The 24,520-nt window shown below is 39.4% G+C and overlaps 1 protein-coding gene across 2 annotated transcripts in view; it reads right to left on the bottom strand.

The window, feature by feature from the left end:
* Nucleotides 1–24,520, bottom strand: part of galnt7 (UDP-N-acetyl-alpha-D-galactosamine: polypeptide N-acetylgalactosaminyltransferase 7) — a 90,312-nt gene that overhangs the window by 59,486 nt on the left and 6,306 nt on the right. For both annotated transcript variants that reach the window (XM_052019320.1, XM_052019319.1), the window contains exon 2: nucleotides 1,930–2,378. In XM_052019320.1, the coding sequence (XP_051875280.1) occupies nucleotides 1,930–2,378 (449 nt within the window). The remainder of the gene's footprint in view (nucleotides 1–1,929; nucleotides 2,379–24,520) is intronic.

Raw genomic sequence — 24,520 nt, 5'->3', positions numbered from 1 at the left:
CTGCAATAAGACAGAAAATGTTGGAAATACTCAGCAAGTCGTGCAGTATTTGTGAAAGGCATAATAGAGTTATTCTTTCCAGTTACATGTAGGCACCAACAGGAATTCAAATCTTCACATATTGAATCCACCATGGTCAAAGATCTCTTCTAAAGATCTTCATTTCTCTGATCATTGTTTTCATCCCACTCTGTGATCCACACTTAACGCCATACATCAACAAGTCCATGTTCTTGACCTCTCTCTCCAGTAGCACCAAATTATGCTGACAAACTGTCCTGGTTTGTCATTCCACTTTATCTTTGGCAACATTGGATGCTTCGACAAAAGATTACTTTCAGGATCAACAAATATCGACATCTTGAATTCTTTAATCCTTCTTCCCCTTGACTTTGTTCTGATACTATTGCCCCTTTCAATTTCTGCCTTAGCCACATTGTCCTCATCTCTTCTGAGACTGAATGCTCCATTCTCAGCAGAGGCCCCAGTTTCATTCGCTTATATTCACATCTCAATGATTTGAAAGCACAATGTGATGTTGAGTTCTTCCTCCACCACCTTTGCCTTTGTGCCTATTTCTTTGGCTAGAAATCTTTAAGCCCACACAGTGGCGTCTTTCTCCCATTTTAAGAATTCCTGATCCACCTCAAGTCCCCCCATCCCCCTTTGTGTCCTCTCTAGATCTTTCCATTACAAACAGTGTGATGCTGAACATCTCAATTTTTCAATTCACTTACTCTACCCATCCACTCAGAACTCCACACCCCACTAAGGACCAATCCCAACCTTGAGAAAATAGTTCTGATCAATAATAAATCAAATGTAAATGTTGACTTTGCTTCCCTCTTCACAATGCTGCCTGACCTGCTGCATGTTTCAACACTTTTAATTACAGGATAACTCCACTTGTTTTCCCCATTATGATGATGTGGCAAACACTGATGAATCTTAATACAATTGATGCAATTGTTTATTATATATCGTAAGATCAATAATGATCCTCTCACCATTCAATGAATATTGCTTAATACTGAGTACCTGACCTAATTCACTCATGTTTGGGGCATTACATCCAGACATAAATCTCTGCTGTGTCTGTGTCATAGAGCACGATCATAGAATCCATTCTGACTCCGCCTTTAATATGATCAAGCTCCAATTGACTCTACTTCCACAGCCAATGAGTTCTAGATTATCAGCTCTCACTACATAAATAGTTTTTCCTGCAACTCCTCTTCTTTTCAGTTTATTCAATTTCTAATGTACCTCGAGTTCGCTAACCACGGTACATCAAGGCAGGCAGAAGGAGAAATAGCTTTCCTATTCCTTATCACTATCCAACAAACATCAGGGACCCCCACCATCTGGGTTATGCCCTCTTCTCGATGCTGCCATTAGACAAGAGCCTGAAGACCCACACCTCAATGTTCAACAGCAGCATCTTCCCCACTGTCATCAGGTTCTTGAACCAACTTGAAAAACCTTAACACTACCTCGGACTATTTTTTCTCTCTCCCTCAATCTTGCATTAGTGTTGTTTATTTTGTCACACATGTATGTTATGCATAATTTACATTTGCCCTCGTCTTATAATGTACTGTGCTGTTGCTGTAAAAAAAAAACAATTTTCCATGGTAGTTATACCCTGTGTATGATTGCCTAAGATAACAATAAACTTGAACTTCGACACTAGCTGGGAATTGACGTATTCAAGGTGTACTTGGCTGTAATGTTCCCAATAGTTAAACAGCACCCTAGCATAGGAAAATGAAGAATCAGTACTACTGCAAAGAGTCTTCATTACCTGTGGAATTGTAACTAAGCAGGAGCGAGGTGGAGAAAATGCAAAAGGAAGGTGATTGAATTGCAAGTCTTTCTATGACAATGTTTTAACTGAATAATGCAATTTTAGATCCATTTCACACTTACTCTTCATGTCTCAGATCATTGATTGTTCGATCCAGCGATATCTGATCACTAGCCACCATGTTGAAACCGAACTCCTTGATAGTTGCTTGCACGGCATCTTTATATTCAGGACCCAGTACTAAAGGCTTTGCTTCTTCTCCAGGGCCATTTGCTAAACCTGGTGGTTCTGGCTGTTTGGCCTCAAAATTCCCCAGGACACCATTTCTTAACACCGGATCAGGGTAAGCAAACTTCTGTGGCTTGAAAGTAACAAACTGTTTCTGTATTGCATTTTGCTGATTGTCAGCAGCGGCCTGCTGTGGTACATTTTTATTTTTCAGTCGAATAGATTCTAGGTCCACTTCCACTCCTTCAACTTGAGGCCAAGGGACAACTGGCTGAAATCTGTTATTCACAACAGGTCCATTATCTGGAATATTTGGCAGATGCTTGTTGACATCTCTTCCTGGCTAAAAAGGTAAACGGATAACAAAAATGAGTAATAAGAATTTTCTAAAATCTAATATTAGAAGTGGTGTAACCTTATGCTGTGCCCCACCTGGCATTTGAACCTACGCTATTCAGCCACTGATCTGAGTCATTTCTATTTTTTTTCTTATTCGCTAGCTTCCTTTCTTTACCGAATTGTGCAGGTCTGGAAACTTATGCTTCTCTTAGCAAATCAGTTTCACTGAAGGATACGACCTAAACTGAAACCCTAACATGTGTTGCGAAAGCACCAATTTAAACTGTACATATATCCCACAAGATTCAGTGATGTACTTCCATGTGATTTGCCAAGACAAGGTGTTTGGAGACCCCGATGAAGAAGTTCTAACGCTTTCATTAAATCATTTGATTTAGCATTACTACATGGAATTGAATTTCAGAGAGAGTTGGATGTGGAGTTACAAATACAGTAAAACTCTGATAATCTAGCACCCTTGGGACTTTGATGCTGCTAGAATGGAAGATTTTTGCAGATTATTGATGTTATTGCTATCGATACTCCAATACGCTTTTAATTCACTTATTTTAAGATGTTCTTTGGTAGTGTAATAAATTTAACAGATTCACTGGAAAGTTTAAGTGGAGTGCTTGAAATGGGGCCCTAAGACTTTAAAGGGTGCATGGAAAATGGGGCCCTGGTGAGTTTAAACAGAGTGCAGAAAATGGGGCTCTGCTGAGCCAGATGCCAAACCACTGGGAATTCTAAACAATGGGATGGTGGATTATTGGAATTTTATTATTTGCACTGCCAGCTGGGGATGAAGCTCATCATACTATTTTAAGAACACAGCACTTACCCTGATAATCTGACCAATATCTATCCCTCCCTCAACATTTCTAAAGCAGATCATCAATCTATCAGAGTGCTGTGTAGTGGAGATTTGTGCGCACAAATTGGCAACTACATTTAGAGTAATACAGCACAGAACAGACCCTTTGGCACATGCGGACCAAGATGCCCATCTAGGCTAGTCCCATTTGCCCACATTTGGCCCATATCCCTATCCAAATGTCCTTTAAATAGTTGTTATTGTACCTGCCTCCACCACTTCCTCTGGAATCTCGTTCCACATGTGCAGCACCCTCTGTGTGAAGAAGTTGCCCCCAAAGGTCCCTTTTAAATCTTTCCCCTCTCACCTTAAACCCATGCCCTCTAGTTCTGGATTCCCTTTCCCTGGGAAAAAGACTGCTTTCACCTTATCTGTGCCCCTCATGATTTTATACACCTCTAAAGTCACCCCTCAGTCTCCCACACTCCAAGGAATAAAGTGCCCAACCTCCCCCTATAATTCAGGCCTTCGAGTACTAGTAACGTTCTCGTAAATCTTCTTTGCACTCTTTCCAACTTAATGACATTTTTCCTATTAACAGGGTAACCAAAACTGTACGCAATACTCCAATGTAGCCTTACCAACATCTTGTACAACTGCAACATAATGTCCCAACTCCTGTACTCAATGCCCTGACTCATGAAGGCCAGTGTGCCAAATGCCTTCTTCAGCACCCTGTTGAACTGTGATGCCATTTTTAGGGAACTATGTACTGGTACTCGTAGGTAGCTCTGTTCTACAACACTCCCCAGGTCACTACCGTTCTGTGAAAGTCCTACCCTGGTTTGACTTCCCAAAATGCAATACCTTGTACTTCTGGATTGAATGCAATTTGCCATTTCTCAGCCCACTTACCTAGCTGATCAAGATCCCTTGTAATTTTTGATAACCTTCTTCACTAGCTATGATACCATCTATTTTAATGTTCTTTGCAAGCTTACTAACCAACTTACTAATTTCCTGTATTACAATGCTGACTTATGCTTAAAGTAATTTGCTGGCTCCAAAGGTCTTTGGGTTGATCTGAATGGGTTGTAAAGGTTGTTAAGCTGATGAAGACTTTTTCGCACCTAAACTGGAGTTGGAGGAAGGCATGGATAAGTCACAAAGATTCAGAGCATTATACTTAAACAGCTGTTGGGACAGAATGCTGACAAAACATTAAACATTACCAAAGAAGTTTCCAAGAATTGGGAGAATGACCGTCAGGCTTAGCTATATAAATAGCAAGGTAGAGATTTTAAAAAAGTAGGTTTACAACATACAAAAGTCTCGTAATCAAGTGCAATTAGCAAAAAAAAAATCACCAGGATTTGATCAAGAGACATGATCAGTTTGTGGACAAGGTCAGCTTCTGCTGGATTTTAATAAGTAGCATAAAAAACAAGTTCACAGAGATATTGTTAATGCTGTATGGCATTTATGTCTGACATTTCTCAATCTTCTGTACTGGTATGGGTAAGTTGACAAAGAGCTCAATAACAAAAAGATTAGCAATGGTCGATTGTTTCTTGTAAAAGTTTATTTTCGAGGAACTGTTCCAGTTACTTTCAGTTATACAGCATCTTTAATGCAGATACATCAAAAGAGCACTATCAGACATAATTTGAGAATCAGCTGCAGAGATGACAGGACAGGTGACCAAATGCTTCTCCGGGAGGTAGGTTTAAAGGAAGAGAAGTAGAAAAGCACAAAACATTTGGCAAGGACATAGGCAGTCTAGGCAGGCCTTGGAGATATGGAGGGATGAGCTAAGGAGAATATCCTTGTGTGAACGCATTAACTGATTTCACTTAACTATGGAACTCCTAGCATTTGGAGATATCAGATCTTTCATATTTTGCTTAAAAATGGGAGATTTCACATACAGAGTTTTATTTTAGGACCCACTTTGATGTTTGATGTGGGTGATTGGTCCTTTTGTGAAAGTAAATCACAATGTCTGGTTAGGTACTGTTACATGCATGGTTGAGGTTCCTTTGTTTCCATGTACTGACTGAGTTAAGAGCTCACATCACCTGAACTAGAGCAGTTAACATTCATGGGAGAGTGACGATAAGTGACATTAACCTGCAGTAGATGTGTAACAGATCAAGAAGCCCAAGTCCAGAGGTCAGCAACTCATATCTCTGCTTTCTACAAATACACACATTTCCTTTTCTCTTATTATACCTAGTATAGGTCCTCCCCAGCTTACAAATACCCGACTTGCATACAGCTTGTACATATGAACACGCATCTGGGAGACCAGTGGGATGGCTTTGCTGGTTACTGCAGGGCTGCAGGTGACTGTTCTAGATGCTACCTGGAATTTTTGCCACATCAAACCCAAGAAGAATACATTCTAGTTAACATATTGATGTCCATTTTATGAATCTTATCTAGACACATGCTGTCTGGGCCAGCAGCAGTGTCATTTTTAAACCGTCAATAGCATTTAAAACTTCGTCTGCAGTAAAATCTGAAATTATTATTAGTCCAAGATGGGCTCAGATTAAATTTGTTAATATCAGCTTTATTACTAAGAATGGCAAAACAAGATTTAAAATGCTTTTTCAGACTATTTATTCCTATGGGACAATCCACCTCTGCAGGCATCTTCTGCTGTGTGGGAACTCAGTTTGCAGCCCCATTTCTGACTTGTTCGGATTATGAACAGTTCTCAGGAATGGAATGCTGCCATAATATAGGAAGAAACTGTACAAGAAAATCTTTTTTGGGTAGGTACAAATTACTCCTGACCTTTACAGTATATTTAACAAAATGCTTAATCCACTATTTCAACAGGGAATATACATTACCTTATACAACTACATCGACAGACTTATTTCTATATTTATTAACACATTCCTTATCCTTCCAAGGAATAAATTACAACTAAAATGCTAGAAAAAAGTATAATAACTCCAGAGGTAGGCATGTGGGTAGCTCATAGAACTTGCCTCTGAATTAGTATGTTGTGAATTTAAGTCCCAGAGGCTTGAGCACATAACACAAGTTTGCAACAATATGACATGAAATTTAGATGCTGACTCGAGAGCCTCCTTAGACCTTTCAGGTAGATATGATAGATCCAGAGCTTGTGAGAGCAGTTATCCAAAAATCCAGAGCAACACTTAACCCTCAAACAACTTGCTAAAAAAAGTTATCAAGCCTTTTATTTCAGTGCTTTCCATGAATCCTTGCATAGGTTGCTGTTTCCCCTATATCAGTGATCCTACTTCAAAACTGCATAATTGGTTGCTATCTGCTTCAGAAAGTTCTGTGGTTATGAAAGTCACTATACAAATTTGCTACATCATGTGGCCCTTAGAAAATAAATGTCTGTTACTCCAGTGTTCATCTAAAACTTTCTTAATTCTTAAATCTGCCAATGTCATAAATGAATTTTGTTCACTTTCATTTTTCTCCTGCAATTCACAACCTGTCTCTTTTATAGAAGAGCAAATGGCCTGCTGTTTGGAATACCATGAACTTGGAAGTTTGAGGTCTTGAACTGTGCACTTTTTTTATTCCCTCAGATGACTAAAGGCAATGCTGGTACAATGCAAGTGGTGGTGGATCTCAGCACTGATGTTGGACTTTGTTGAGAGGTGTTTGGAAGTGATCCATATTGACCAAGGTCTTGTAATGGATGTCATTTATCAAGTGGTGATGTTGTGTGGTGGAGGCAGATTATTTTAGGGCCTTTGTTGGGATGTTTAGCGTATGGCTTGTTCTCTCATACATTTCAATGAAGGAGTATAGTTGGACTCCAACTATACACTAACAACATATGCAAGTGTATAGTTGGAGTATACTACACACATGTATACTAATTTGATGGCCAATAGTGTGATCTTGGTTTTGGAGTGCAGATAATGAAGGCTAAACAGTTTTCTGGTCATACTGCAGATTAACTTCACTCCATGCTCGTTGGAGGCGAAGTATTGCAATGAGGAAGATTGAGAAAAAGATTGGTGCATTGACATAGCCTAGCTGTACTGGTCTATGACTGATTTGCTAGGGGGAAAAAAAATCACAGATTTCTTGTCACCTTGCAGCAGATGGAGAATAGTGATGAATTTGAAGATAGTCAAATACTAGAAGGATCCTCCACAATCCCTCCTGGAGTTGATGGATTGATGAAGTTGATGAAGGATCTTGATCTGAAATGTTGACCATTTCCCTCCGCAGATGCTGTCTGACCTGTTGAGTTCCTCCAGCATTTTGTTTGTCCCCCATGGAGTTGAATGTTTCTACAAGGTCAAAAAAAAAGCCAAGTACAGTGGATAGTACTGTTCCTGACATTTTTGTTGGAGTCACTGTGCAGTGATCAGGTCTATTTTGCCCCTTGAAATATGGAATTCACACTACTGTCTAGGAGAAAGCCTTTGGCCACTGGTTGGAGGAGATTGATGAGCTGTGAATTTCCTCAAGGCAAACACCTTTGTAATTACAATTGGGCTAGATTCCTTTCATGAAACTAATAGAAATTAGAGCATTCTTCAGATCCCCAGGCATCCTTCCTTTTTCCCCCAAATGAGGTAATGAAATTGTGACAGAAATACCTTTCTGCCATGTTTTAGTACACAAGCAGGGATTTCCCCTCCCCACCCCTGTATGCAGAAACACAAATAATTCACACTTCAAGAGATAAATTGTTTCTCTCTAAATAGAGGGAAGTAGCATCAAATCTGTCTCTGCAAAATCCTCCAAATCCATTGACAAAGTAGGCAAACTAATGTCAGTATCCTCTCCAAAGTCTACATCCTCAGTAATAAGGGTCTAATTGCTCTCAACTAACTTCAGTGGGCAGGCCACATGGTCTGCATGCCTGCCACAAGACCGTTGAAACGTGGATTCTTCCGAGCTCCATCATGGCAATATCCAGGTGGACCAAGAAATCAATTGAAGGATATCTCAAAACTTCCTTAGAAATAAGGTGTAACCTCAATGAGTCATAGGAGTCTCTGGACCAATACTGCTCAAATAGAGGCCATCAGGAGGAGTGTACAACAATCCCAGTGATCCATTGGCTCTCTCACATTTCACTGTGGCATGGTCTGTGGAACCTGCAGCAGACTCATAACAAACCTCAAAACCCAGACAACTGTAGTGGAAGCGAGTCATCTCAGCCTCAAGGGACTGCACAAGTAGAAGGAGAAGAAATAGGATTTGATAGTACAAAATAAAAAGTGTTATTCTCTCATTCTTTTGTGCTGTGTTGAGCTTTGTGAATCTATTGACTATTTTTTTGATACCTCTAAGCTGGCCAAACTATTATAGGTTACTTGTTTTCAAACTAAAAAAGGTTTTATACATTTTGTTTCCTACATGGTTGCATTAACACAAATGCCACTTAAAATAACCACTTCTTTAACATTCCTCCACGGTCAAAAAAGGAATTGGCCTATCAGAAAGCCTTGTAAATACATTGCAGTGCACACACACACAGTTCAGTCTGTTAACTGCAAAGTAATGGAACTGTATTGTGCAAGATAGAGCAATGTCAAGTTTACAGGCATTTAGGCAAGAACTAAAGAGTAACATAATATGTGGTCATTGTTAAAGTTTTGCAGAATTGGCAACATCACATTTTAGGTGGGGAGGTACTTGCAATCAACCAAGCAAATCCTAATCATCCTGTATTCTTAGCACCCTTCAGTCCTGGCAAAAAGTGACAAGACAACTTTAATCATTCTCTCTTGAACTCTATGATCTTTTCTTTCACTTGTAAAGTTCGAATTACTGTCAGGTCACATTTCAGTTTTCTTTCATGCATAGTATTTAAACTTATCACTGTTCTCTTGTAAATGGTCATTCATTACAAGAGTCAAGTAATCTTGAACAATATAAAATATGTTAACAAGACATTATCAAACAATAAATTTTGAAAGCATACTGTTAAAAGATTAAAGAGCACAAAAGAACAGAAAAACTGCAATGAAATATGTAATCTTATACATCACTAAAGAAATGCTTACTGAAGTGGCTCTGCCCAGATGCTTAATAAAACAGTTGTGTGCACTTGCTGCTGCATTAAACAGCTGTTGTCAAAGACTGCATTTCCATCCATTTCCAACACTGGAACACAATGGTGTTCTTGGTGTTAATTTATGCATTTGGGTGAGGAATGCTTTTCAGAAGACTAAAGTTCTTTTTAAAAAAAATGAAGAGCCAGGTGACACCACCTTAGCTTGAGGAAAAACAACATTCTCTTCTTGCATAGTACAAGACTCCAACAAAAATTTGTCCCCAACATTTCAATAGAACAAAAACCTTGCAGGCTTCTTTCAAAGGAAAGAGTCTCTGTAGCAGATAATATTTTTGAACAAGTTCATCAATAATTGAGTTAATTGAACAGCATGGTGGCATTGCAGGTTATGCAGCTACCTCACAGATCTAGTAACCCTGATTCAATCTGACCTACAATACTGTCAGTGTGGAGTTTGCATATTCTTAAGAACATAAATAGGAGCAGGAGTAGGCCATCTGGCCCATTGAGCCTGCTCTGCCACTCAATAAGATCATGGCTGATCTGGCAGTGGACTCAGATCCAACTACCTGCCTTTCCCCCATAACCCTTAATTCCCCTACTATGCCAAAATCTGTGTCTTAAATCGATTTAATGAGGTAGCCTCCACTGCTTCCCTGGGCAGAGAATTCCACAGATTCACTCCTCTCTGGGAAAAGCAGTTTCTCCTCATCTCAGTCCTAAATCTATTCCCCCAAATCTTAAGACTATGTCCCCTAGTGGACACCTACCAGTGGAAACAACCGTCCTGTCTCTACCTTATCTGTCTCTTTCATAACTTTCATGTTTCTGTAATATCCCCTCTTATTCTTCTCGTGACCACGTGGGTTTCTTCCAAATGCTCCAGTCTCCTCCCACGTCCCAAAGATACACTATTTGTTAGGTTAAATGGCTACTATAAATTGCTCCAAGTTTAGGTAGCGTGTGCAAGAATCAGGAGGAAGAATGATTGCAAGGCTCATCCTGTTTTATGCTTCAGTAAACAAGGCAATGCTTTGGACCTTGGTCTCCAACATTTGCAAACACAAGAGTAATCTGCATTCTGCTTCTTGAGTGTTCAGGTTGGGTGACCTTGATTCTGGAGTTAATCAGCATAGTTTGAGAAGTGTTCATGATTAGCTCTACTCCAGTGAGAAGCTTGTTGGAAACATGGTGCAGAACCATGCTGAGAAAAATTTTAAAAAGTGTCAGGATAATTGATAAAGCCTTGTTTGATACTAGTCTTCACGGAGATTGGCTTTGCTGTGGACAGGTTAGTTATGATCAAGACTTGCATATCGTCAAACAGCAAGCACAAGATGGAGTCAAGTTTTTATAGGCAGGCAATTTCAAAGAGTGTTCCACAGTCACCTGAATGGTTGATTGAGTCAAAGGCTTTAGTGAAGTGAAGATAAGCCAGGTGTACTGGTTGGTGTTGCTCTCTGAATTTCTTTCACAGTGGTTGCTTGAAGATCATGTCCATTGTGCCTCCAGATGGATGAGATCCAAACTGCATACTGGGAAGCAGTTCTTCAGTCACTGAGAGGAGGCAGTTGAGGAGAACTCTGGTGAAGACCTTCCCTGTGGCAGACAGCATGGAGGCCTCCACAGTTACCACAGTCACATTTGTCTACTTTCATGATGACATACATGATTACAGAATCTTTGAGGTCCCCTGGTATATTCTCTTCTTCATAGATGTGGACTTATGACCAAAGGTCTTCACTGCTGAGCTTTAGAACTTCAGCTGGAACACCGTCTCCAGAGGTCTGGTTGTGTTTTTTGTTTGTAAGTAGGTCTTTTTGACTTCAGTGTTGAGAATTGAGAACACAGTTACTAGGCCAGACTGGATATATTCTGCAGTTTTGGAGATGATCTACTTAGCCAATTTACCAAATTGTCAGGTAGATGCCAGGATGCAACTGTAGTTGAATAGCTTAGGCAGAGGCAAGGCCTATTTAGAAGTGTAAATCTGTAGTGCTATAGCTGGGATATTATCATACAGCAAACACAAAATTGAGTCAAATTTCTATAGGTAGGCAAATTCCCATAGGTTTAGCTGCATTCTGTGCTTCCAGTCTGGGCCCTGCCACTGTTGAAAATATTCTTGGAGCTGCCTCCTCTTGTCAGATTCATAGAGCACTACCATTCATGACTAGATGTGCAAGTACTGAAGGGCCTTGATCTGATCAGTTGGTTATAGAATTGCTAAGCTGTCTTTTGAATGCTGATTAGCACACATTTGATCCACACTTTTAGATACCTTTCCAATAGAAATCCAACATTTAGACTGTTTGGTTAAAAACTGAGGCTGCTTTGGCTATTAGGGAAGGGCTGAAATGCATGCATACATTTAAACAAATGCCTACTTCATTCCAGTCTGGATACTAGATTACAGGCACATTAACGAGGGGGTGGAGGTAGGTAGTAACTGTTCAGAAATAGTCAGCTAATATTCATTTTTTGCTACCAACTCACACCATTCTTAACAAAACTTAAACCAAAAAGTCCAAAGATTTGAAGCTTGAAAAATTAAAATATAATGTATGCGATAAAACTGGCAATCATCCTGACTGTCCAAAGCAACATGTCTGCAAAAGTCACTTAGACTTCTGCATACATATATTGTATTTTGAATAAAAGTATGACAATAGGATGCCACTGAATGGCATCTTATGAATGGGAAGTGCCATGGCAATTAATATCAAGCATTTCTAAAATAAATTGCAGACAATGCACGGTGTTTTCACGGTGACTACATTTGTTGCTGATGCAATATGAAACAGGGATCTCTAAAGTGTAATCTGACAGGCAAAAGACAGATTTTACTCATTAGCAATCTGTAGGACAAGCTGTGGCCGTGGAGAAGATAAAAGAAACATTAAAAGATACAGGATAGTCACAGAATTATTTGCCACAGGAGGCGGCCACGGTGTCCATGCTAAATGATAAAGGTAAATATCACTGCCCAGCTCTCAGTCTACAAACTTATTTCTAAATGTACATCAATGGCTCAATTTCAGGCAGGAAATTATAGCTCCATATCACTCTCTAGATCAAAATTTGTCCTAACAATCAAATTAAATCTGTGTCCTTTTGTTTTTGAACTCTCTGCAAAGTAAAATAAGTAACTTCTATTTCCCTTATCCAGGCCATTCATAATCTTACATACCTTGATTAAATCTCCTTCAGTCCTCTTTGTTCCATATAAAACAATCCCAGCTTTGTTAATCCTTCTATAACTGGCAACTGGCCTTGAAAATCTTCTTATAACAAATCAGAGACAATCAGATCTCTCCTGTAATGCAGTGGCCTGAATCCTATCACAAAAGGTACTGAAAATTATGGATGCCCGAAGTGGAGCTCCATTTTAAGATTTTACATGCACATTAGCCTAGATGGTAGACCACACTGCATCTGTTTTCGGGATGTTAAATATCCTGCTGCTTCATTATGGTGGACCTAGAACAGCAAATGTGCTACCCATCATATTTGTTTGGATGAATCTAAACTGATTTACAGTGCCCACATCTGAAATGCACATCAGCCAGTCTTACATATGCAAAAATGGCCTTATCCCTTTGAGGGTCTCCCATAGTGCTCACTAACGGCATCAGTTTTCTTCTTAAGCAATCCCTTGATGAAGGGTCTCGGCCCAAAATGTCAGCTGTTTATTTTCCTCCATAGATGCTGCCTGACCTGCTGAGTTCCTCCAGCACTTCTTGTGTATTGCTTCAGGCTCCAGCATCTGCAGAATTTTTTGACTCCCCCTTGAGATCAAGGATGACTTACTTCTCCTGTAGATCTGTGGGTTCTGGAGGTGGCTGATGAGGCTAATGTGGAAACCAGAGACTGCTGCAAATTGACAGAAGATACTTGATGAAGCAAGTGAGTGGGTAAGTTTAGAAGGTGATGTGCTCCTTCTGCTTTAAATCTGGGCTTTTGTGGGCTGCCAACATGGACCCCGAGGCTCTCAGTACTGTTTTGAAAGTATCCTCTCCATCTTAAACGGTCCTGGACCACAGATTCATAGGAGCAGTGAGGATGTTGCATTTCTTCACCGAGGCTTTGAGGGCATCTTTGAATCCTTTCCTTTGTCTGCCTGCTAGTCTCTGCCCATGACAGAGCCACTGTTTCAGTAGTGTCAGGAATACAAATAACATGGCTTGCCCAATGAAGCTAGCTAAGTCTGATTAGGAATATCAGTGCCGAGAATGTTTATGGATGGTACAGACATCGTGGGCCGAAGGGCCTGTTCCTGTGCTGTACTGTTCTATGTTCTAATGTTAGTCTGGGAGTGGTTTTCTGATATTGGTTCACTTATCCTGCCTGTGGATCTGGAGGACAGCATTGGTGGATAGTTCAAATCTCATAGGCATATACAAGTGCAGGGATCACTGACGCTCAACAGACCATGGGTTTTGTGCTAGGTTTGAGACTTTGATCTTCAAATGCCCTATCCCTCAGTCAACCAAAGACTTTGCTGGCATATTGAAGGCAATGGTGAAATTCATTATTAATGTTAGTCTTTGGCTGAGAGGTGGCTTCTGATACAAGTAGTACACAGATCTAGGGTCAGGTTTTAGACCTTTATTATTGGAGGGTAGTTTTGTACAGCATGATAGAGGACCTTTAGTTTGGGAATGTTGAGTGCAAGGCCCATCCTCTTGTATGATTCAATGAATGAGTTGAATCAATTGGAAATTCAGCCTTCGAAAGAACAACAACTCAACAACTACAGCTCAACAACCAAGGCTGAAGTAACTATGGTTCTGGCGTGACATAGATTGCCTAACAATATTGGAGTGCAAAAGACAGCTTTGGATATCGATTGCCTCACATTTGTATCTCATGTAGATTAAATGAATCAGACTTATTGACAAGAGTAGTTAACAGCTCCATTATTTTTGGTATTACCAAGACAAGACTCCTGGAGCTGCTATCTTTGGGGAAAAAAAATCATTCAGGGGATGTGGTTATCACTGGCAGACAGGCATTTATTGTACATCCTTAAATTGTACCTCAACTCAGGAAGCAATTAAGAGTTAACCACATTGGTGGGGTCTGACCTATATGTAACTCCAGACTGGGCGAGGATGGCAGATTTACTTCCTGAAGAAGGTGGAATTTTATGACAATCCAGTAGCTTCACAGGCATCATTACTAAGACCAACTTTTAGAAAAATTTATGTAATCTATCGACAAATTTAAATTCCTTAACTGCCATGTGGGATTTAAATTCATGCCTCTAAATCAAATGGTTCATCTCTCTGAAGACTATTCAAATCTCTGAAGCAAATTAACCACTATAACTTGTACCACAGATCAGCTACTAGAGACTAGAAAAGGTATGGGATATAGAGTCCACATAAAAGATCCCAGAACAATATTTCAAATAATAGAGCTCCACAGGCCAACACTTATCCAACAGCACCGAAAGAGATTTTCTGGTCATTATCACATTGCTTTTTGAGAGACAATGGTGTACACAAATTGGTTGCAGCATTTCCTACAGCATCTTAAAACCGGTTCTAAATTGCTTTTGAAAACCCACAGGACTTGAAAGGTGCTAGAAATTCAAGTCTTTCACAATGAAAAACAGTGTATGGAGGTAAACTTCTGTGTGACATCAGGAGACTAGATTATGTAATAAGACATAATGGGCAAGAAATTGATATGGAATGCTTTTATGAATAACATTGAAACATGGGCTTATGTGATATTATTTGAACTGATATAAAGAAATTAATATTCTATTCATACACTAGTTTTACAGCTGCTGATGGCATGTTTACCGCTGCCAAGGCTACACAGTGACATTTATCACCAAAGATGCAAGAAAAAGCTTAAGATAATAGCACAGAGAGTCTCAAAATATTCTTTTGAAAAGGAAGATGATTCAGTTAGTTATACAAGCTCAAAAAGAAGAGATGACTAGAAATTTATTACAAGATTGAAAAATCTGTTTGGATGTCAATTTCAGATGGATTATAAACAATTTCAAATGTGTCCCTCAAGTATATCTTATGATTTATTTCCTATTCATTGCATTCCAACATTTGCGTTGGAGTATGCACTGGTAGTTCAGCTTCGAGGCTATTCATAACTGTTGGTTGGAAAGTCTTTTCTCCTTTCAGTCCAAAGGCAAATCATAGCATAATTACAATAGTAAATACAAGTGGTTAGTTTCTTATTGGATATGCTCTGCAGCTGTTGTCAGTGGTGCCCAACAATTTTGTGGGGAGGGCTAGGTTTAATCATTTGTGAGATCTGCTCACTGAAAGGATTCCAGAACTTTCCCCAGAGGTCCTCATTGCTGCCAGTCCAACTACTTTAGAGACAGTGGAAAATCTAGTTATCATCTTCCAGAGTTCTATAGACTCTGAAATGGTTCCTGTGGATTGGGGAGTAGAAACCTAATGCCACTACTCACAGGGGAGTGAGAGAAAGCAGGGAACTTTCAACCTGTTAGCCTAAAATCAAGGAAGTGCTGGAATCTATGGTGAGGGTTTGTAATAACGGAGCACCTCAAAAATTAATAAATAGGACAGCACAAAGCCAACATGTACTGGAAAGTCACTTTGACTAATCCGCTGGAATTCTTTGAGGATGTGACTAGTAGAATAGATATAGAGGAACCCAATGGATTTTCGGAAGGAACTCAATAAGGTCCCACATTGGAGGTTGATCCATGAAGTCAGAGGACATGGAACTGTGGATAACCAATTCTTAATCAATGTCAGTTTGTTATCAGATGGAAAGCAAACAATAGGAATAAATAGCTTATTCTGAGGTTGGCAACTTGTGACCATACATGGTACATGGATGGGAGAGGTCTGGAGGGTTAAGGACTGGGTGCAGGTAAGTGGGACTAGCAGAATAAAGTTTCAGCGCAGACTAGAAGGGCCAAATGGCCTGTTTTCTCTGCTGTAGTATTCTATGGTTCAATGGGTACTGCAGGGATTAATACTCCAGCTTTCCACAACCTGTATCCATGATTTGGCTGAGGGGACCAAATGCCACATTTCCAAGTTTCCTGAGCTGACAATGCAAAACTAGCTGGGTAGAGGAGAGTGTAAAGAGGCTTCAAAGGGATAAGGACTTGCTGAGTGAGCGGGCAAGAACATGGCAGATGGAATATAACATGGAAAAGTTCTCTGCGTGTAACATAAAAGTAGATTATTTGTTAAATGGTGAGAGATTAGATAGCTTTCATGTTCAAAGAGACTTATGTGTGCTTTACATAACTCTCTGAAGGCCAACATGCAGGTGCAACAAGAGTTTAAGAGGGAAAATAGTCTTCTTCAGAGAGGATTTCAATGCAGGAGTATGAAGTCTTATTGCAATTCTATAGGGCCATTGGTGAGAGAGCACCTAGAATACTATGTACAGTTTTTGTTTCCTTACCTAAAAAAAATGTATCTGCTATAGAGAGAGTGCAAAGATTCACTAGGTTCAGTCAACATGAGGAGAGATTGGGTAGACTAGGACTGTACCCTCTGCAGATTAGAAGAATGAGGAGATCTTTAAATTCTTGAGGGACTTGTCAGGCTAAGTGCAGGAAAGATGCTTGCCCTGGTTGAGGTGTCTTGGCCTAGCAGTCACTGTTTCAGACTAAGGGCTAGGCCAGTTAGGACAGAGAGTGGCAAATCTTTGGAATTCTCCATCCTGAAGAGCAGTGGAGGCTCAATTGTTGTGTTGAATCAAAACAGATCAGTAGACTTACAGACATTGAGAATAAAGGATGATGGCAACAGAAGTAAAGTTGATCTTGTTGAATGGTGAAGCAGGCTTGAAGTACTAGATGGCTTACTCCCGCTCCTATTTCTTACATTCTTGTGTGCTCTGGTACAGAAGTGCTCATGGAGTACAGCAGCAGTGCCAACTTCCTATGATTTTCTAGCAGTTACGATGGGAAATCTGCCCACCAAAACTTTCTTAGATTATACTTTGTACATTCAGTCATTGCAGTAGGAAGGAACAAGGCTAAAGACAAGGCTGAAGCATTCACAACCATGTTTGGCCAGAAGTGCCAAATCTACAGCCAATTTGATTTACTCCATGTGATGTCAAGAAATGGTTGAGAATGCTGGATACAATAAAGGCCATGGGGCTCAGACAATATCCGAGCTGTTGTTCTGAAGACTAAGCTCAAACCAATCTTTCCCAGTATATTATACCACTGACAACCTAACTGACAATGTGGGAAATTGCCCAGTTATGCTTTGCTCGAGATGGACAAATCCAGTCTTGTGAATTACCAGCCAAGTAATGGAAGGTGTTAGTGACAGCCTGTTCAATGATGCCTGGTTTAGTCTCTGACTGGACTCAGTTCCAGATTGTTTGTGCCAAGGCTTTAAAAACAAGACCAAGGAGCTGAATTCAGAGGCAAGGTAAGAGTCACTGCCCTTGATCATCAAAATAGCATTTGATAAGTAAATATATTTGAGATAGACAGACAAATTTCCACACACAAATGGCGTGAAGAGTTACAGGGAGAGAACCAGAATATGGTTTTGAGATAGAGGATCAGCTGTGATATTATTGAATAGTGCAGCAAGCTTGAAAGACCAAATTGCACAATCCTGCTCCTATTTTCTATGTTTCTGAGTATGATATCAATGTCTTGTTAGAAATGATAAAAACAGGGATCAAGAGTAAAACAGTGAACTGGAATTAGCAATGAGATTGCTGAAAGTCTATCTTCCCAACTATAGGATATAATTGCAGTTTACCAGGGTAGGATTGAAGCCAAACCACCTTCAACTACTTTATTAATGACCTCCCTTCCATTATAAGATCAGAAGTGGGGATATTCATTGATGATTGCAAAATATTCAGTTCCATTCACCACTTCTCAGCAAATGATGCAGTCCACACATGCTTGCGGCAAATCCTAGACAACATTCAGGCATGGGCTGTTGGAAACTAAGCGACATTCATGCCACAAAAGTGCCAGCCATGAATGTCACATGAACCCCCAACAGGTGTCTAAAAAGCTACAAGTTCTGATAAAGGGTTTCTGACCTGAAATGTTAATCCTGTTTTTCTCTTCCCAAAGATGCTGCCTGACCTACTGAGTATTTCCAGAATTTGTTTTCATTTTAGATTTTCAACATCAGCAGATTTTTTTTTATTTGCAGTGAAAAGCTGCACTTCATATTCGACAGCTTTATCAACACGAGGTCCTCCATGAACTGTCTACACCTCACTGCCTTTGAGAAGCACGCAGCATAATCAAAGACCCCACCCACTCCGGACATTCTCTTCCCCACCCCACACCTCTCATTGGGCAGAAGATAGAAAAGCTTGAAAACATCCACCAACAAGCTTAAGGACAGCTTCTATCCCAGTGTTATAGACTCTTGAACAGACCTCTTGTAAAAGATGAATTCTTGTCCTTAAAATCTACCTCGTCATGGCCCTTGCGCCGTATTATCGACCTGTACTGCATTTTCTCTGTAACAGTATATTCTGCATTGTTATTGCTTTTCCTTTGTATGACCTCAAAGCACTAATGTTTTTAAATGATCTGTATGGGTGGCTTGCAAATCTAAGTTTTTCCACTGTATCTCAGGACATGTAGCAATAATGATAAACCAATATCCTTGGTGGGATCATCTGAAACTCGAGATGGAACCAGTCACGCAAAAACTGTGGTTACAAGGGCAAGTTAGAAGCTGGGTATCCTGCAGTGAATGGCACCCGTCCTGACACCTCAAAGCCCTTCCACCATCTGCAAGGCCAAAGTCAGGTACATGATTTAATACTCTCTACTTCCCCCGAAGAGTGCAGCTCCAACAACTCAAGTTTGACACAATCCAAGACAAAGTAACTTATTTGACTGGCATGCCAATAATCATCCTAAACATTCACTCATTCATTCATTCCACCACGGGTGTAGAATGAATCTGATCTCTCCTTATAACAATAGACCTCCATTCCAATCAATGTCCTGGTAAATGTCTCCTAAAATCAAGGATAGGAAATAAATGCTGGCCTTTCTAGCATTGGCCACAATCTCAAAGAATGAACAAATAAAAATGCTGAGGGGGATAGACAAGTTTCAGATACGAACAGATTTAAATGTTCAAATTAATTACCTTAACTGTATTGAGTTGTTTTACAGTATTTTGTAATGTTTTAATTATCTTTAATTCAAGAGCATTTTAATATTTAATATTTAAATAATGTACTCATTTCAATAGTGTGATTAATTATTAATGGTTTTGGTTCATTTTGAAACCTTATGAATGTCAGAGACATTTAGATATTCAAAGTATATGGACACTTTGACAGCAAGGTGCTTGGCATTTCTGGGGTGCAGTTTGCTATTTTCATTTGGAAGGTTTCACACTGTGCTGCACCCTGATAAAGATACACCTTTGGGACCAAGTTACCACAACAGGTCAAAGTAGTAGAGCATCTAGCCACTCGCTCTAAGAGGCAATCTGAAGGGAGGTAGCTCTCAGGCCATTCGATATGATCCAGGTTGTCAGATATTTCTGCATATTCATAGGCTGAGATTCAAAGTAACAAACTGCACATCAAGGGACCGACAATTGAATGTCAAATCATATCAGGAGTATTAGCAACCTATAATTTTACATGACTGACACAAAGCTAACAATTTTTTCAAATGCAGAATCACATTCAGTGATGGGAAGAATACTTAACTGCAGTAAAATGATGTATTTGAGCACAAAAGTTCTTCCTAGAACCTTTAAAGTTCAACTTTTTGATAAGTGCTTCAATACAATGTTGTTAATAACATAAAATGTAAGTAAAATAAAAAAGACATTAATTGTAAGAATATTCTCAAAGTTTTTTGATCCACACCTTAAGCAAATATTCCAAGTTTAATAAAGTTCTTACTTAGCTATCTTCAGGTCTTCCACAACCAAACTTACTTCAAGGTGTCAGCAAATTGAGGAGTTAACTGTAGAGTTAACATGCTGGCATTATACCACATTGAATAAGAGGGGCAGGGGTTCAATCTCATTATTGTCTACTTTATTTTAAAAACAAAAATGTGTACAGAAAAACTTTACTTAAAAAACGTTGAGAGGACATTTCACTCCAGGGGAAGTCTAGAACTAGGAGCACAGGTTCAGAGTTCATTTCTTTCCCATAATCACAAAGACCTGTGATTATTTTGCTGTTCCTGAATCCACCAACCCATTTTCTAATGCTCTGTGAGGCCATACTTGCCTCGATGTTAAAGGCAGATAGCTTTTGTCTAGTATGCAATTACTGGATTAATGTACAATGCAAGTGGTTCTGGCAGAACCCAAATCAAGCAAGACTGAACAGCTTACTGGCAAGTAGATGTTTGAATCTAGAAGTAATGGCTTTTCCCATTACTTTATTGATGATTGAGAAGAGGATCATAGCAGGAGGGAAAAGGAAACAGAAGAGGAATAAGTCAGGGAAGCCATTTATCTTAAAATTATGCTTTACACAAACTTAAATTGGCAAGGCTGTGTTCTGGATTTCAGAAATAACACTGAGATGGTATAGTTTAACTGAAGTATACGTGCTATCTGCCACTCTTTGAGATAGGGCACATTATAACAAAGCATAATGAAAATTACTTATACTATACATGGGCAGGTAATAACCATTGGAATTAACTGCTCATAACAGATGTCCATTTATGAGAGTTTGCAAATTGGAGGGCTTTCAGTTTTAAAAGCAAACCAATTTGCAAACAGCAAAATAAGTGTGTTGTAAACTATGCAAAATGGACTCATGTAGAACCCACAAGGTTTTGATATTTCAGTGGTCCAATCTACAAAAAGGCTAGTTATAATCAAGCCACTTAGTATTTTCTGCTTTTTAGTACACTGTCAAACAACATTAAGCCAGACTTCATTTGGAAGAAATGGTGTGCCTACTTTAATGAACAATTCAACAAAGCTACCAGGTGCTGGAATGATTAAAAAAAATGCAACTGCAGTGAAATTAAGGATTCTGATGAAGAAAACCACTTGCATTCAAACAGAACTCTCATACAGTCACACACAAAAAGAGAGATTAAATGTAGAAAGCAACCAATAAAATCAGTATTGATCAGCTGATCTGAAACATGGAGAGGGGAAGAGTTAACATTTCAGGTTGATAATCTTTCATTAGAATAGTTTGTGAAAGATTATTGACTTAAAATGCGAAAGCTTGTTTTTCTCTCTACCCAACCTGCTGAACACTTACAGCATTTCTGTTTTTATTTCCAGCACCAGCAGGTTCTTGCTTTTTGATTTGAGAAAGTGCTATCCTTCAAGATTTTCGTATTAAATTGTGCTCTTGCTTATAGGTTCTTTAATTTTCATCTTTCAGCAGCTGAGCAACTCCTTGAGAACAATAGAGGTAAATAGAAAAGAACGACAATAAAATTTGTGCACAGACAGGAAACAAAAAGTTAAGGGCAACAAACTTCACCTGTACTATTGAATGCCCCTATGTGCCATGGAGACAACCTGGGGCCACATCTGTATAAAACAGTACCTTCTGATTTCAAAGGGCACAATGAGCATGATATTGAGACAAAACGAAGATATAAATGTTGCGACTTGACAAATAGCAACTATTCAGGAGGGCATAGTTTGGAAGGGGAATTAGTAAGATTGGTGGCAAATTTAATTCAATGTAGCAAACTGCAAGGTAATCCATTATTAAAAGTAAAATAGGCAGTCAATGGAAAGATTCTGAAGGATAAAGATGAGCAAGAGTAGGGTCCAAAATGCATAATTGCTCAGAACAGCATATGAAGAGGGATGAATATTTATTAACAATTACCATCATTCTTACAAACCTTTCAGTTGAGTAAAAGTGATATGGTGGGGGTGGGGCTGGGAAATCCACCAGAAACAGCAATTCACACAACTCACATACATGGATAACTTTTGTTTCTCTCTCCACAAACATTATCCAATCTTCTGAGTGCTTCAAACATTTTCTGTTTTTATTTCAGATTTCCAGTATCTGGAGTATTTTGCTTTTACATTTACATAATGTTGTTAAGAACATAATAAACACAAGCAAGAGTAGGCCATCAGACATTTCATGCCTGCTCCACTTTCAGTAAGATCATGGCTGAGTTTTTTAACCTTTGTGCCATTTTCAAGCACTATCACCACATCACCCAATACCTTAATGTACAGAACTCCACTGATCCCCATTTTGAATAGAGACAATGACCGAGTATCCACAGTCCTCAGGGATAGAGAATTTCAAAGATTTCCAATCTGATTGAAAAAATTTCTCATCTCATTCCTAAACAGCCAACCCCTTATTCTGAAAGTGAGATCTTGGAATTTGACACTTCAACCGTGGAAATAATCCATCCTCATCTAGCTTATTAACTTTGTAAGCTTTGATGATATCTCTTCTCACTCTTCTAAAGTCTAGAGAATAACATCTCAGTCTAGTGAATCTCTCCTCAGAGAGCAAACCAGTCATCCCTGGAACCAGTCTAATTGATCTTAGCTGCATTTTTTTTTTTGGATAAAGATGCCAAAACAGTACACAATATTCCAGGTGCTGTCTCAGTAAGGTCAGTCTGGCAGATCTCCATCCCTGAAGGACATGAAAGAACCAGACAGTATTTAACAAGCTGTAGTATCAATGTCATCAGTACCAATAGATCTTTAAAAAAAACTTAACCAAATTTAAATTCCTCAAGTAATTTGGTGGAATTCAAACAGATTTCTCATGAATCTTCAGTCAATTCCTATGCTGCAAAAACTCTATACTTTTGCACTTCCAAACTCAAGTTATTCAAATGATGTACTGTGCTGTGCTGCAAAAAGCTCATTTTCATAGCATTGATACCCGGTGTGTGTGTATGCCTATGACAATAAGCCTAAACACTTGAAATTTGATCTATACACTTGCCATCCACTCTTGATACATTTCAGCTGATGTAAAATGGATCTGTTAGTGGGTTTGGGTCAGTAACTGGTATTGCAACATAGTGCCAATATTATTGATTATAATTTAGCCAATATTCAGCCACAGACTGAGGGAAAATCAGGTTTGACAAATCTACTGGAGTTCTTTGAGGATATGACTGGTAGAATAAAGTGGGAACAAATGGATGCCATCTATTTGGATCTTCAGAAGCCTTGTCAAAGAATCCCACACAGGAGGCCAATTAACCAATTAGAGCAGAGTTGGAGGTAAGATGTTAATGTAGATTGAACAAAAACAGAGTGGCAATAAATGATTTTTTCTCAGGTTGGCAAACTGCAATCAGTGAATTACCACAGGAAGTGTTCGGGTCCCCAGCTATTCAGGATCTACATCAATGATTTGGGTGAAGGGACCAAAAGCCACATTTTCAAATTTGTGATGATGATTTAAAAGTGGTTGGGATTGTGAAGAGGGAGGAAGATCCAAACAGACTCCATGTTGATATGGATTAGCTAAGTGAATGGGTGAGAACACGGCAGAGGCAATATTATGTGGAATACGTGAAGTTATTCGCCTCGATGCACAAAATAGAAAAGCAGTATTTTTTTTTAAATTGGTGATAAATTGTGTAATGTTGATGGTTAAAGCTACCTTGGTGTGTTTGTACACAAGTCACTGAAAGCCAACAGGCAGGTGCAGCAAGTAATTAGGAAGACACATAATATGTTGGCCTTCATTACAAGGATTTGAATAAAGGAACAAGGATGTCCTATTTAAAATTACACAGGAGCTTGGTGACACTGGACCTGGAATATTGTGTGCAGTTTTACATATGTTTAAGACAGAGTCAATAGATTTTTGAGAGCGCAATTTGGTGAATTTACCACATGTAGAATGAAATGCAGAGTTGAGGTTACTATCAGATCAGACATGATCTTATTAAATAGTGAAGCAGGCCAAAGAGGCCTAATCCTGCTCCTAATTTAGAGACATAGAGTCATAGAGACAGAATGGAAACAGGCCCTTCGGCCCAACTCATCCATGCAGACTGTATCGTCCAGTGAGCTAGTTCCATCTGCCCGCGTTTGGCCCATAGCCCTCTAAGCCTCTCCTATCTGTGTACTGATCTAGATGGCTTTTAAATATTGCTAATGTGCCTGCCTCAACCACTATTTCTGGCAGCTCATTCCTTTGCGTGAAGAAGCTGCTGCCCGATGTTCCTTTTAAATCTCTCATCTACGATCTTAAATTATGCCCTCTTGTTGTTAGCATCTCCTCCCTATGAAAAAGACTACCTGCTTTCATCCTGTCTATGCCCCCCTCATGATCTTATATACCTCTGTCAGGTCGCCCCTCAACGTTCCAA

Source organism: Pristis pectinata, chromosome 7 (genome assembly GCF_009764475.1).
Source record: "Pristis pectinata isolate sPriPec2 chromosome 7, sPriPec2.1.pri, whole genome shotgun sequence".
Taxonomy (NCBI): Eukaryota; Metazoa; Chordata; class Chondrichthyes; order Rhinopristiformes; family Pristidae; genus Pristis; species Pristis pectinata.
Note: the sequence above shows the minus strand (reverse complement) of the source record. Positions and strands in the feature narration are given on the sequence as shown.